This window comes from Megalops cyprinoides, chromosome 12, assembly GCF_013368585.1.
Source record: "Megalops cyprinoides isolate fMegCyp1 chromosome 12, fMegCyp1.pri, whole genome shotgun sequence".
NCBI classification, from domain to species: Eukaryota; Metazoa; Chordata; class Actinopteri; order Elopiformes; family Megalopidae; genus Megalops; species Megalops cyprinoides.
In genome coordinates, this window is record NC_050594.1 from 35745043 (window position 1) to 35762006 (window position 16964).

General features: G+C 39.0%; 1 protein-coding gene across 1 annotated transcript; it reads right to left on the minus strand.

The window, feature by feature from the left end:
• Positions 1–5380: 5380 nt before the first annotated feature.
• ttc6 (tetratricopeptide repeat domain 6) lies at positions 5381–15683 on the minus strand. Its single transcript, XM_036541514.1, has 6 exons — positions 15679–15683; positions 15045–15255; positions 13299–13451; positions 12251–12424; positions 9511–9736; positions 5381–5514 (listed from the first exon to the last, which is right to left on the minus strand). The coding sequence occupies exons 1-6, from the start codon at positions 15681–15683 to the stop codon at positions 5381–5383; spliced, it is 903 nt and encodes a 300-aa protein (XP_036397407.1).
• Positions 15684–16964: the final 1281 nt, after the last annotated feature.

The window sequence follows — 16964 nt, forward strand, 5'->3', positions numbered from 1 at the left end:
AACACAAAACAGAATATATATAAAATAAACATTAACAAGAAAGCAGGTCTAGATTGACAGAAACCAAAATAAATTAATTATTCAGCACATATATTCATGTATGCACTTTCTGATTTTGACTAGGATCTTACACTCACTTCACTTACACTTCATAGAAATACCCAGGTACTCCACTCCACTCACCCCAAATTTAAACAATTACAGACCTTCATCACTCCTTTTCATTATTGAAAATGTTCATCACTTACTTTGTCTGTAGTTAAGAATAAAGAAATGGGTGCTATTTTATTGATCTATCTAAAGACTTGATCCAGTCAATCACTTTGCTCTTTTAGGTAATGTTAAGAGAAATTGTTGTCTCTCAAAACACAATTATTTTGTACCAGGCATACCAATGAAAAGATGTAGTGTATCGTAAAAGGAGGATGTCAATAGAACTTAAACATGGTTGATTTGAATTTCTGATCCAAAAATAACAAGGGGATCCCAGGTACCACCCTTGTTATTGGATAACATAGACAAACTCTTCCAGATTACTGATGCCTTCTATGGTGAGTAGGAAAACTTGTGTCACACCGTACATTAATTTCAACTGTATAAAGTATACATAAAGCCTCCTTCACTTTAAAGAGGCTGAGCTCCTTGAAAAGAAAGAAAAGAGCAACAGAAAATGTAGTTTATTCACTCATTAATTCTGCTGCAACAGATAAATGCAGTAAATGTAAATGCTTTGAAATAGCTGTGGATTATTTCTATATTTCCAGGAAACAGATGATTTTAATGATGCACAGTGCAATTGTTAATTAATCTGGTTGTTTGGCAGACACCTGTATCCGTTCTGACTCGCAAAACATTACAAAACAGCCAGACAAAAGACAAATATCAAATAAGCACTGTAAAATACAATCAAATCATGTTTAACTGGTATAACTAAAGTGTGAATTTATACATATACATATGAAATTATCACCAGTATAATGACTATTACAACAAAAAGTACTTCTGTTTTTTTTCCTAATAGCTGGTTAGATGGTGTTTCAGTATGATGGAGAGAACTGGTGAACCTAAGCATGAAAGAATATGAACCTTTTCTATTCATAGCTTATAATGAGTTTTGTTGGCTATTTCTCTGCATTAATGAGCCAACGACCTGAAAAACAATCATTCTTCAGTGGATTTCTTACACAGCAGAGCACCGGTAGAAGGTGATGCAGGGTTTCAGTTTTTAGATTATTTTAAATGTCAGGCGCCAAAAGATTAAAAATGCTCAAATCTAGGTAAAAACCAGGTTGAAAAAAAGAAACAGTTTACATAAGTAAAAAAACATGGTATTTGAATTGCTTCACCTGTTTGAGCAAATAATTTACACTGTTTATCCTGATCCATGAGGGGGTTGAATAAACAATTTCCTGAAGAATTTGACTCATCAGCTTTAATTAGCAGGTGAGTCTTCTGACAGTGAAAGTAATTGTGTGCCAGTGTTATGTTGTTTGCCACTTCCTGAATATATTTTAATTGGATTACAGTTCACATAATGTACTTGGCATTAACATAAATGGAATACTGGACAAAGACTTTGCAGACTTTGCTCTCAGAACATTCTGACCAGTCAAAGAGCTTTCAATAAATGCATTTATTTATTATTATTATTGGACTGTCGTGTTTTCCCCTTTTCCCAGACTTTCCTACAGACAATTCTTTGGGGGAATGAAAATACCTCTCACAGCTCTCAGTTCCTCCTGTTAACTGTGGAATATCAGTTGTAAGTTGAAATGTAAATTGTAATGAAGTGTTTATAGTATCTAACCACTTTTCCAGTGGACCTTCAGGGATCTTCAGCATGTGTTTTTCAAGGTGAAATTTGAATATAACACTGTTGTGTCACTGCTGTGACAATGTTCTCATTGAGGGAAGAATTACAAGCAGGTAAACTGACAGAGAAATGCTCCACAACCATCAGTTCTCCTGTACACCCACAAACCCAACTAGCTATGGAAATGGAATGGGGAAATTCTACAGAATACAATTGCTTTATTTGCTTAGTAGACATCCTTAATGAGAACACACCCTTTATGTTAACACATGGAAAGACAAATGGTTAGTGTGTAACCACTGATATTGCTGTCATTAAATTTCCTCAGCACACCACTTCATATCTCATATTTTCACATATCAGTTTATAGAGCATGATATTTACTGGGGTAATTTGAGAAAAGGACTTTGCTCAAGGGTAAAACAGCATGCCCTGCTAGGGAATGAACGCAGTAATTTTCTGGTAATCTTTACACCAAACCATTGTTGTGTGCAAGCCAGTGGTTACACTTTTACAAATAGCCCCTAACCATGGTGATTCTGACAAGAAATGTGATATCTGCTGAAAGCTTTCTTTCACTTTGGGTTTCTTATATAACTCCATTACTAGAGCATTACAGATGGTGGCAGTCCTGGTTAGGAATCTATGTCACCTATAGTAGACTACCACTTGTACACTGACACAGCTCAGCCAAATCCAAGCAATCCACATTGCAAAGACTTCCATGGAGCTGCCAGGGGACTGTAACATTAAATGTCATCAAGTCATAATAGTCCTCTATGACACATTGCAAAAGACATAAAAGGCATGAAATGGCAATTATGCCCATGGGGGGAAGTGCCAAGAGTCGGTCCGAACATAAAGATCACATAGACGTTGCTTTAAAGGGTGTGCCGAAGCTCCTACTCCATGTTTGGATGCACTGTTGCTGACTGTGATAGGGTTAGGTTACAGAATTCAGCAAATTCTACAAGCCAACGTGATGTCATTAAAGTCACTGTCATGCCACCACTAAACGCTTGCTATTAATCTTCATTTAAACTGAGAGTGACATTTTCTTTTGCTTCGCAAAGAGATTTTGTTACAGCCAGAGCATGCTCCATGGCTTACTTATGCTGTTCTCACTGTTACAAGACTGTCAACAACAATGAACAACAGTCATAAGATTGTATTTACATTGTGTACAACAAAACTCATCTTTGTATCAAGGTTTCCTTTGCTGTGACATTTGTGAAAGATCGTACATATACTATGTACTATTTTTCTTAATACATAAGTTTGGTAGGAGTTCAGAGGCTTTCAGAGGCTTTGTTAATAAGAGTATACTTGTTCCCCTTTTAATCACATTATTGACCTCCGAGTGAAATATCATACAATGTAGGCTTCTCTTGCCAAATGTCTGATCCTAAGTGGGTGTAATTATTTAGATTAAGATTATCTGGGAAAAATCAGGTTGATGCTGTAAACTGCTGTTGCAATTTGTCAGTCAGTAAGGGGCAGTCTTCCCAATGCCAAATGTGGTGAAGGGGACAATGAGCCACGTCACTGTAAAGCTCTCTGAGTTCTTTGAAAGAGTTAAATTGCACTCCATGAATGTGATTCAGTATATACAAGAGGTAACAAGATATTTTCTTGTATTAAATAATTTAATTAAATTTGGAGATCTTGTTATGAAAACCACTTTTGTTATGATTTTGGGTGTTGCAGCAAATAACACTTTGACTGAAGGAGATTGTCTTTACAAAACACCCAACAAATCAGACACAAATATTTCACATGCATTTCAAATCTTTGTAAACTACACAAAAAGTGAGTCAAGTGAGTATATACATCTCAGAATTTTAATGATGGTTACAGGAGGAATATGTTTTTCGGAAGATTTCCTTTGGACTTGATTTACTTTTTGTGAGTGTCCCACCGGTGGAGGGAGTGTGATGCTCCGGGCAATGTTCTGCTGGGAAACCCTGGGTCTGGCCATTCATGTGGATCTGAATTTGACATGTGCCACCCACCTAAACATTGTTGCAGTCCAGGTACACCCCTTAATGGCAATGGTGTTCCCTGATGGCAGTGGCCTCTTTCATCAGGATAATGCACCCATGGCGGCTCCACCTCGCAACTTACAGGACTTAAAGGATCTGCTGCTAATGATTTGGTGCCAGATACCACAAAACACCTTCAGGAGTTTTGTAGAGTTCATGCCTCGGCAAGTTGGTGCTGTTTTGGCGGCACACGGAGGACCAACAGCATATTAGGCAGTTGGTCATAATGTTTTGGCTCATCAGTGTATACATATACATATATATATATATATATATATATATATATATATATATATATATATATATATACACACAGTATATCAGTACTGTGCAAAAGTCTAAGGCACGTAAGATTTTTCACAAAACCATATTTTAGATTTCCAAACATTTCTTTTGAAAATAGTGAAATGTGCCACTAAGACACTAAATAAAGAAAGGAAGTGGCAAACTAACACAAAACCTTCCAGACCCTACAAACCTTTTTTGTAGGCATATACTCCGATGCATGATAAAACAACTACACCAAACAACTAAACAAAACAGGTGGTAATCATTAGCAACATAAGCAGGTTTAACCACAATTATTAACTGAAACAGAAACACCTGTGTAGAGGGAATAAAACTGGGTGAGGATTAGCCATACTGAAAAGGTGAGGTTGCAGAACAGATTGCTAATCTTACATCAGGACAAGGGTGAGCATAGAGACACAACACAAGGTGGTCATCCTGCATCCAAGGTCTATCACAGGCAGAAATTTCCATATCCAAGCTCTTCTGAAGAAGCACAAAGAAACGGGCAAGGTTGAGGACCAGAAACGCAGCGGTCGGCCAAGGAAACTTCAGTTCATCAAGTTGACATCCCTCCGTAATTGGAAGCTGTCAAGCAGTGCCATCAGCTCAGAGCTGGCAGCAACCACAGGGACCCTGGTACACCCATCTACAGTCCGGAGAAGTCTGGTCAGAAGTGGTCTCAAGGGAAGACTTGCAGCCAAAAAGCCATTCCTCATACGTGGAAACAAAGCCAAACGACTCCTCTAAGCACAAAAACACAAGACCTGGGATGCAGCACAATGGCAGCAGGTGCTCTGGATCAATGAGTCCAAATTTGAAATATCTGGCTCTAGAAGAAGACCGTTTATTGAAGAGCTGGAGAACTCTACAAGGATGAGTGTCTGCAGGCAACAGTAAAGCATGGTGGAGGTTCCTTGCAGGTTTGGGGCTGCATTGCTGCAAATGGAGTTGGAGATTTGGTCAGAATTAGTGGCCTCCTCAATGCTGAGAAATACAAGGAGATTCTTATCCATCATGTAATACCATCAGGGAGGTGTCTGATTGATCCTAAATTCATTCTGCAGCATGACAATGACCCCAAACATACAGCCAGAGTGATAAAAACTACCTTCACCAAAAAGAGGAACAAGGAGTCCTGCAACAGATGGTGTGGCCCCCACAAAGCCCCGATCTCAACATCATCAAGTCAGTCTGGGATTACATGAAGAGACAGAAGGAGTAGCAGTGTAGGATCTCAGTATTCCATGGCCTCTTGGAGCTGCAGTGCCATTTTGTAGTCCGATATCGCCAGCTCTGTCCAGCCCAGGTAACCACGGACATCGGCACGGAGCTTGTACACAAGAGCATCATTAGGCTGAAAGCAAAGAACTAGAAAAGAAAGACAACATAGATGTGGACCTGCTGCACCTTTTCAGCATTCTGTTTGGTCTACATTATGCATTGCATCTGTTATATGTAAGAACCACCAAATGTTTTAGCACCTTCAGTTTCATTTATATCATTCTAAGGCTCCAAGGAGTTACTTTTGAATTTCAGTAAAGATTCTGATTCTGATTCAATATTGCTACCTGGTTGCTACATAGTAATGTCTTAAGGTGGCGTTATTTTGTCATCCTTAATCTAGTAACACTCAAGGCAGTGCCAGTGTGGCATAGTGGTTAAGGAACTGGCATTATAACCAGGTGGGGTACTGTCTTTGTTATGAAGCCTGAATTGCTCAAGGAAATATTGAGCTGTTTAAATGGATTATATGATGAGTGTTTTGCAAGTCACTCTGAATCAGGGCATCTACCAAGCAAATAAATACTGAGATAATATATGCACATAAGAGGCTTGGGTGACCTTTTACCTCTGTCTTTGCCACAGCTCTGTACATGCTACTCTGTGTGTTGACCAATGTGTTTGAATTGAATGTTGCATCACCACGTCAGCGTAAGGATCTCTAATGCTGGGTTCAGACTACACGATTTCAGCCCGATTTTGACACAATTTTGTCGTAGCCGACAAATTCCCAGCATCAGGCCTGATTGTGAACATCGGGAATGGCACCGAACAACGAACGAGTCTTGTAATATGACATAATTGACGAACAGCGATGTGGTGTCTGGAACGCCCCACAACACCCTGACGAAAAGTCTAGCATGTCAGAATTTTTTGAGAGTCTCCCATGACGTGTTCCGAAGTTGACCAATAGGATGATAGAGTGCTCTCTGCAAACATGGAAATTAGGAATAGTAACAGTATATTATTGTTAAACGTCGGTAATATTATTTTAGTTGTGGTTACACATAAAGTGTTACAGTAACTGTCAGTTGCATGGAGTTACAGTAATAAATGTAATCAGTATTATTATTATTCAATTTGTTAAACTTACAAGGACGTGAACGATGGTTGGTCGGGGTCAAACTTGTAGTGCTGCCAGTCTCCTGACCAAGACGAGGCATGATTTTATGGCATTATGAATGCCTAGTCTGACATGGTGACCATCGTGAAAGACAAAAAAAATCGTGTAGTCTGAACCCGGCATAAAGGGAATGGTGATGGTTTTCGATTCCCACGTGAGTGAAGGCTCTGCCACCCCAAGTGACCAAAGGCTCTGTCACTCTGAGGTCGGCATGCACGCTGATTTACTTTGGTTCTTGGCAAAAAAAAAAAAAATTTGGGCAAAGTCAGGAGGAAAGACTTTGCTTCAGCACTGTGCCAAACAAAACTTCTCTTTGCTTCCATTTTTTCTGTGATTTTTGATAAGGCCTGTGTAAAGACTGTATGGTGACTTTTTTCTTATTGTATTGATAGATTTGTAATTATTAATCTGGCCCCTTCACTTGCTAGAAAGGCACTGCAGCAAATTAACACAAGGGGATTAATTGTTAAAAAGAAGTGTCACCTGAAAGAGCTATGCCCCTTTTAATTCCATTATTATATTTTCTGAGATAGGAAGGTCTTTATGTGAACAACTTACTGAAATTACTGAAACTGTAATGACTCTTTCCCATTATATAATATATAATAAATAGAATTGTCAATACTGATATTTATTTGCTTAATAGACATCCATGGCAATATACAGAGTATATATATATTTTTACTGCATTCTAATATCCTATACAATATTGCAGTATATTTAAGATTTTTATTTATCTTAAAAATATTCTCATAAAACCAATGTAACCTCAAAATAATTCATCTTGAGTTTTGGTGTTTTTAAATAAAGTATACCACAGAAAGAAATTTCAATGTAATTTCAAATGTCATTTGTAAGTCAGTAAAACATGAGACTTGGTCAGTGTTCTGAATACTTTTCTAGGGTATTGTATTCACTGAAGAAATTCAGTTCATGTCCCTTGATCAAATTAACAACAGCAGCATCCCAACCAGAAATGAAAACTACAGCCCTCTGGTTGAAACTCTAGTTGTTAGTTACCCTAAAGTAATAAATGCACATGTCCAAAGAGTGATGGGCAGACTAGTAAACCAACAGGAACCATAGCAGTCGCTATGCAGATGAATCAGTGCTTTGCCCCATGGCTTTCCTCTGGCCCTGCCCTGCTGGAAACACATACTACTGGATTTTTTCCCCCTCTCCATTGCAGCACTGCCACTGTTCTTTCATGTAAAATAATGAAAAATATGTTGATCTGGCATCTGCTGCTGTTGTGTTTCTGCTGGCATGGGCCAGGCCTGTGGCACGCTGTACTCCATGTGTCACTGTGCCACTATGAGAACATCCACTGCACATTGGTATTCTCCTTGTATCAACGTGTACTACGTGATTTCAGAAGGGACAATATAGGGGTGGATTCACAAACTGATTAAATGATATATCACAAATTGACGCTACCCTAAGAAAATGGCTTCAAAAATGTACATTAACTCTAAGGCAATAAAATTATGAGAATTGATTCTGAGATCACTCATCCGTTTGTCTCTCTTGACATGGTGCCTGCTTTGGACCATTATCATACAGGAATGCTTCCTCTGGACCTACACAGCAGTTGAAGACTCTGCACAGAGAATCAAAATTTGCTGTCATGTACGTGAATCCATCTTTCCCTCGCTTGAATCCATCATTCTAATGAGAGTGCCAGGACCTATGTAAGTCAGCCCCAAAGCAAAACAGATCTGCCTCCATGTTTCAGACAGTAGAGGTTGCTTATCACAATGTGCAATGCATCTTTCTGGCACTGAACACACTGTCAATAAACATGTCAGAAAAATTACATTTTCATTTAATCTGACCACAAGATCCTACTGTAAGTGTTATCTGTCATTTAAAATGGTGACCTCAGCATTAAAGAGAATTAAATAGAAAAAATATTACCTCCTGGAAAGGACTGACCAACTGGAGATATTTGACCATTTGGTAGGGACAGCAACCAACAATGAAATATTTGTAATTACAATATTATGCTATGAGGATGCTGATAATGTTGTGCTTGGTAACATAAGAGACTTTACAACCCTTTACCACTGTTCCAATTATTTAACTAAGTGGTAAAATGAATTCCAAAACTCTGTTCACATGAATGCAGTGCAAAAAAGGCTTTACAGCACTGTGTTTGCTGTTGCTGTTGGGACAGAAACCTTTCTGTCTAATTATCTTGGTTAGAGCTCTTTGCAGATCTTTAGAGAAATCAGAAATTCTTAAATCACAAATAATATGATATGGTACATAAATGGTTTCCTCAGCCTCAGGAAAGGTGTAGTATTTCTGCCTTTTATCACATATGGTAGGAGTTCCACCGTTGTCTGTAGTTTCCCTGCCTCAGTGCTACAATGGGTGGATCAGAGTGGACAAATTGGTTGTGATTTAGGCAGCAGCTGAGCTGGCTGGTTTTGTCATGAGAAATTTGTTGTGCCCCATTCACGGATTTGACATGGGAGGAAAGTAGCAAAGTAGTTTTGCTCATCTTGTTCAGAAGTAGCAATTGCCTCTAGTTCAGCATGTATTGATAAAGGCCTGTAAATACAAAAAAAAACTGGTGATATAGAGAACACTGTCCCCTGGTGGTTGATAAGGCTGATAAAATTCTAAAAATCTTCATTAAAAAAAAAAATTTCTTCATTAAAATATGTTAAAATAATAATTTTCTGAAAGGATGGGATGCATTTTTGGTTATGAGAAACACTTTCCTAATGTGCACCCCACACATTTTTACTTTCAGAGGAAATATCATAAAAGCTAATATATCTTCAATTAATTAGAACAGAAACAGAGCACTTCAGAACCTCCTGCAACAAACTTTCCTTATAAGTGTTGAGAAGTTGCAAAATCTGAGTTCACTCACAGCCGACATCTTGAGCTGAGAACCAGCAAAGAATGAGAGAGAGAGAGCAGGAACTAGGAAATCGGCGAAGGCACACCTTGTGTAAGGTCTCTCTCAGCAAGGCAGTGCCTCCTTAGAGAGCAGTACAGATTGGCTCTGTTGAAGAAGACGTGGGAGGAGAAGGGGTTCAGCCTCAGAGCCTCAGAGAAGTCCAGCAGAGCTTCTGGAACCTTCTGCTGCAGTGCCTGGGTGATGGCCCGGTTCAGCAGCACCGATTCGTCCCTGGGGTCCAGCTCAAGAGCGTGGCTGTAATATTCACACGCCTGAACCACAAACCAACCCCAAAAGGGAGGAGCAGTTACTCATTCTGACACAAATACTTTCCTGTTCCAGATCTGTCCTGCATTTATTTCTGTCACCCACTACAGAAATACACAGCCGACAGTGATGGTTGGACATAATGAATCACTAAGAGTTCTGATTTTTTGATATGCATAAAATACATACATGTGTGGTTAAGGATTAAAAACTGTGTCCTGTAAGTCTAGTCCTACAACCCATGTCATTTGTTGGTGCAATTGTACAAATGCAAAACTATATGAAATGTAGATGTTTTATTCAGTATTCCTCTACAGGCACTAGATAGCTACAGATACCAATAAGCAGGTTGAAGGACATTTTGTAACACCACAAGATGAAAGCATCAATGTATGGTTTGTTCATAGTGACAATGTCATTGTGTAGAAACTAAGTGACCAGTTAAGCATGCTTTTACAGCAAGTCACCGTCCATTGAAAGGCTTGTAATTGCCACATTTAAATTTTATAGCTTATCAGTCTAAGCAAGAAAATCCACAAACAGTCTGTTCATAATCTCCAATCTTTCTGTCATTATTTAAATGAAATGTTCTGGCTGGTAGTAAGGGGTGGAATTCACCATTGCCCAGAGGGCCTGGTTCTGGGCTGACAGGATGCTGTTAAGACATTCTGTATATAATCTATAGAAACATGTCTTGTTTTGTTTTGTATTTAGTGTTGGGGGGGGCATGGAGAGGAAAAGGATATTCAAAACCATAAAACCTTGTCTGCATAAAGCAAGATAAAATGAGAGGAAGAGTTAGTTGTAATGGGGTTAATGACTTTAGCTTGCTGAATAGCTTGAGCAAGAGATTCCAGAGCTCAAATGAAAAGAGAAGAAAACAGACATCCTTTTTTGGACCCTGCTGAAATTTAAAACTGCAAGGAACAGTTAGTACCTGCTATAGCCTTTCCACAGCATCGGAATACAACACTTTGATCAAATCTACACTTACTTGCCTGGACCTATATGACCAGCACCATTCAAAGATATTCTATATACTTCTTGTCCATCACCTTTTCAGCATCAGCATAATAAAATCATAAAAGAGCACATGTCAAAGTGGAGCAGAATTTATGATGTGCAACAGCCTTATACTTTTTGATTGAGATAAATTCCGTAACCACTACACCACAATGCTATTCCACGGACATAAGTGGGTATAAAATTTTACTGAAGGATAGTTTCAACTAAAAACAGTTTTAAAAAAATTCTCTCATTTTCCTTTCCATAAGGCAGTCATCACTTGCCTTCTTATGCTATAGTGCAAAAGTTAATATTTTATTTTATATCAAAATCTTAAATGTGAAGATCTGAAAAAGCCTTGTGGATGGACATTTTGGAAAGTGCTACCAAGGTACATTAAGTTCCATGGTACCATTACTTTCAAAAGCTCTTGACTGTACAGCACCATACATACCAAACACTAGCTGCTGCTACTATGTAATAAGCACTTGGACCATAAGTACTATGATATATAGATATATAGCATATAGCCTACAAGGAGAGTGGGACACGCAGAGCACTGTAACTCTTTTTGTGCACACCTCATTAATATAGAACCTTGGCCTAGGCCTTTATATATCCCTCCCGTGGTTAACAAAAAGTACACCTCACAAAAGACATGCAATTACTGTATGACAAGAGCTCAACTATCATCTATTCAGCAAGTACAGTTATGGGTCCTCTTTCAGATGTCACTGCATGAGAAATGAGAAATTATAACCTTAAAGCAAAAAGACAAACAATATAAATCCAAAAGTCAAATATCAGTGTGAAGCTCAGTGAGCAGTTATTCGGTGAAAGCCACAGCTCAGAAAGAAATTGCTCCTGTAACTTTGCTTGGCTTGTAGCAAATTCCCAAAGAGGAGTTGAACAAAATGCAAAATGTTCATGTTGTGGTTCTGGTTTTGTTTTTTGCTGCAATAACAGATTATCTTGGTGCATGCTAAGTTGGGATGTGAAGTACAGCTAGTGGTTCTTAAATATTTGAAGTAAGCTAATGGGACTGAATAACTACTGAAACAAATAATATACTTTGGCATGTACTTTAAGACATTTTTAAGGTGATTTCATTAATCTTGGACACTTGAAACAAATGATTACCTACTGAAGTATGCAATTAATTTAGAAGTTTTAATAATAAGAAACTATTATTAATTTAAATGGGAATATAGTAACTAGTACAGAGTGATGGTAATAAATGCAATGTAGCAAAGCACTTGCTTTGTTATTTAGTCAACTTCAAACCTCGTGCAAACCTTAGTTTAAGAACCAATGGGACAGTGCAGGTTTGGTTTCAGTTTGTTTTTTAATGGCATGTGGTACAGCTTCCCGCTCTGAAGTGCTACAGAATACTACTGCAAAGTACATACTGACATCCTGTGAGCATTACAGTAAGTATATGTATCAACAGCAAGGTCAAATAAATAATGGAAGATGTGTCACAACATAGCACTTTACATAAACAGGATGCTTACCTGTGAAAACTGCCTGTTATGAAAGTAAAGGTTTGCTGCATTGAAGAATGCCAGGGCGCATTTTGGATTCAGAGAGATGGCCTTCTGATAGTCTCTCATTGCACTGACCTTGTCTCCCATAAACTGATTTATAACACCACGGTTTGTGTGGAATTGATCTGAATGGGGATTGTTCTGTAAAACAGCACAGAACTCAAATCACCATAGATACAGGTAAAATCACATCACAATAGAAGGAGATTTTTTTCAGCTCCTTGACTCTCTGACCTGTAGTGCCATAGCCTTTCATGCAACAATTTCTATAGGTTAGATCTGGGCAGCGACAGAGTCAGCCATGTCTACCCTAGATTTACTTACCATCTGTGTGCCGAGGCCCAGCACATCTGATGACCATGCTCTTACTTACATGAGATAATGAATACATTAAAACTAAGCAATTAAAAGCAGCTGATAATTCACGTTTGATCAGTATTCAGTAGGCTTTTCTCGTTACATTAAGGGAACAAGTGGATAACAAGCAACATTTCTGCATTTTTGGTATGGCAGCAGTATTGAATTTTTACTAATTTTCTTTTTATAACTAGATAGTGCCTTTCTATGGCACTTTCCTGTCATCTATATGATAGCTGTTAGCCCATTTATCATACACTCCTTGTCTCTGTCAATTTATTATGGTTATTTTGGTCATTCTAGTTGTCAATGTTACACATTCATTTGTCACATTGTTTACAAGACAATGTACTGGTGTTTTTTAATTAGTTTTCTGAGTTGTCTGGTTATTTTTTCAAGATTTGGTCCGCTTCCATGTGACACGCTGTCAGTATTTTGTTTTTAGTTTCATTCTAATATGAACACGATGACATAATAAAGCCATTTTAAATCATTTAGGATCATGTGCCTCAGTCATGTTGCACTAAGGTGATATTAACCCATTGAGTCCCTGGAGGCCCCTGATGAACATAGTATTATAATTTATGACCCACCCTCTGGAGTGGCTGCTCTGACTTTTGCCGTGCTTCAGAGGGGCCCTGTGATGTTTAGCTAGTACCTGCAGGCCGGTGCTGATATCCTGAAAAGCTGCATGTGTGTTTCCCATCTGTAGATTGACGACAGCCCGTCCCTCCAATGCTGCCCAGCACTCGGGGTGGAGAGCAACTGCTACTGTGAATTGATTCCAAGCTTTCTGGAAGGACCCAAAGACCTTAACAGAGGATTGACAGAGACTGAGCTAAAAACAGATCCGTCAAATGTGGTAGCAAGAGACCAGCTCTTTGTTTCTAGCCCTTCAAAAGCAACTGATCTTTCAGAGACAGATATCACAAAGGAGGAGCAGAACAGTGTGGTAGACGAGATGGTATCAGTCAGATGACCTTAACTCATCTCCATCTTTGTTAATGCTCCTGTAATAAAATACAAAGTCTGAGGGGCCCAAACGGTTTATTAACAAATGCTGACTGGTGCTGCGGCATTACCTCAAGAGGCTACAACTTGTTGTCATGAGTGTGACATGGGAACATTTATGAGTCAAGGTGATATTTCAACCTTTCAGGACTAGGGTGCTGATACACCAGTGCAATAGTATAATGATAGTGTAAATATGCACCAGTGCCATAAATCTGCACCAGGCTACAGGATGCACACCAGGTCATAGGATCCATGCCAGGCTACAGGATATACACCAGGCCATAGGATATATACCAGGTTACAGGATATATACCAAAGTCATAGGATATACACCAGACCATAGGATATGTACCAAGCCATAGGATATACAAGTATAATAGGCTCCTATAAAGTTTTTAAGTGTCCGTATTTACTTTTTTCACTTTTTTGCACCGTATAGTCTCATGTAGCTGCATGGTCACATAAGAGTTAAAGTATGATCTGGTGGGGAGGGGAGTGCTTTTGCAGTTCAGAAAGTTACAAATGATCAGAGTAAATGGGAAATGAACAGTCATGCAGTCCTGCTCTCATTAAAGGCTACTCTGACTACTACCTACTCTCTCCAAATGTCACCTTCAAATCTTTGAGGCTGAAAAGCCTTTTAACTGTTTTAAATGTACAAATGTACAGTGTGCTGGTATATATCAGCTATTGTTGGAACTGTGGCCATGGAACTATTACACCTACATAGAAAGATGTCCAAGTTGATCAAGCCTGTTCCAACTCACAAATACGTATCCTAGCAACATGCTAACATTTCTGGTATGTCAAAGTAGCATGAAATGCATTCTGGAATGGTGATGGCTTTAAATGGGGCTTTGCACTAGAACAGATATTAGATATGTTATTTTTAACATATCAAGATGGCGCCGTGTGAGTGGCAGCCTGTTACAGCAGCTCTTATCTTTTATGCAGTAGTGGGTTTGTTCCTCTCTTGACTTGGTTCCTACTACCTCTGAATGTAACCACTCACAAAATGTGTCTACATTGGTGTGACACACAGCACTTTTACTACTCTCCATTGTGTTGAACAGGGACATAACATTTCCTCTCAATACCGTGGATTAAACAATGATTGAGCTCTCTGGGCTTCAAAAGACCTCGCTTGGTGCTGTTAAATAAATAACACAGAGCAATCCCAACAGATAATTGCTGTTAAAAACAGCACTGTAAATATCATCTTACATTCATCTTATAAATGCTATGCTCCCCATGGAAACTCCAAGGTTGCATATGTACAGTTCAACCACATATAAATAATTTGTAGCTGTCCTATAAAGGTCACTGAAGCACCACCTATATCCCTGCAAAGCTGGATCTAACAGGGGATAAAGTCTTTTGAAGGAGGTACCTGGAGGTTGTATCCCAGGCTGATGCGAGCAGAGGAGCAGAGGGGGTTGAGGTGCAGGGCAGACAGGAAGTCCTTTTGGGCCTGCTTGTTGGCCTTGGTGTGGCAGTAGTCCATGAAAACATTTCCTCGCCCCACATAGGCATCCAGGAAGAATGGGCAGAGCTGCGCTGCCTGAGTATAGGCTTCTGCTGACTCCTGTAGCTGGCCCAGCCTACAGCATACAGTGACATGACCGGCTCAGGCTACAAACAGCAATATATAAAAGGTAGTCATGTTCCATAGGGATTCTGCGGTAATAAATCAAGGTAGGTGATGGGTGCTAAATCAACAAAAGAAAAGACTGCCAAGTTGGTTGTATTTATGAAAGAGAAAGTGCTTCACATTGATATGTAATGGTAAAATGCCATTAATAAAATCAAAGGTGGCCATCAACTGACCATAAGAAACCATGGGAAGAACAAATATGAAGCTAAAATTTTATTTCTAAAGCATTTCTAAAGCATTGTGTAGTTGTCAAATAGAAAAGTGTTAAAAAGTTTTTATTATAAAAAAAATCACAGATAGGCCACCTTACATGTACAGTGTTGACAGAGATGAGATGAGATTGCAGATATGCCATCTGTAAAGTCCATACTCCATATCCATTCAGCAACAAGAGTTCATAAAGCCACACAGCCACACAGATTGGGCCCACTTCTTTCTATCTTCTTCCTCCTCTTCCACACCAATCTCTTGCCATATTACAGCAGTGTACCATCATCCATCATCCTCCAATACCTATAATTATACTCCTCACCATTGCTTTTTTCATCATGTCAGTCCATAGCTACAATTGTTCAATGCAGCATATTACAAAGTGTCATTGGTAAAAATACAAATGAAGCAGGGATGAGACAATGAAGCTACAGTATCCCATTGCAGGGTTTTGCCTTTACCCAAAGCCATATCACAGTTCACCTGAATTCTGTAGAATTGATCAAAAACACTGGAGTGACATGTAAAGCACAAATTTGCTGCTTTAGACTGCATCTATGTTCCATCTATAACTTCTTACAGTCTTACCAATCAAGTTGCTATATGCAACAACTTTATGTGCAATAAATAAACAACAAATATATGCATAATATGTACTCTTATCTACTTATTCTTTTCAATGGAAACTTGTATATATACAGCCGGGGCTATTTAATTACGTAGGTTAGATTGAGTAACCTGTTCAAGTTTCCCAGAGCAGAACTGGATTCTGACATTGGAATATAAAAGAATCCAAAATGAAATGTATGAAGAAATTGCAGCAATCTCTAGCATGCCAGAGTGGAGGTGTGTGTGGGGTAGGTGGGGGTTATGGCACAGGCCTCACGACAGAGCTGCACAGCCAACATGAGAAATAGCTTATACATCGCTGGTCATAATGAGCTTCTGCTATTTTCAGAGAGGTGCTTAATGAAGCCCCTGCCATCAAGGTCACATTCATTCCCAACTCAATCCAGACATGTGATTTCCAGCCCACCAGTTGTTTGACCAACTATGAGGGCAGAATACCTGCCTCATTTTGCTGTTTCACATTCATTTCATCTGGCATATTTTTCACACCCCTGTCCTCTCAACACTGACTGACTGGTTGACCAGCTGCCTTAGTTGATTGCAGTTTACCCCTGGCTTTAAGTATATGTAAATGTCATCTTAGGGGAAACTGGTGATCAGCAAAAACAACCACCTCATTCTAGCCTTGTTTTACAACAAATTGACATCTGGACACAGTCAAAACCACCAATCCGTTTTAAGGGAAACATTTATTCAACTGTAATACAAAGCCACATCCAAGTATTAGTACTTACTGGAAGACCCATGTCTCTCTCAGTGCAACCTCACCTGAGCACTTACAGTAACACAAGTCTCTTTAAGTGCAACCCCAGAGAG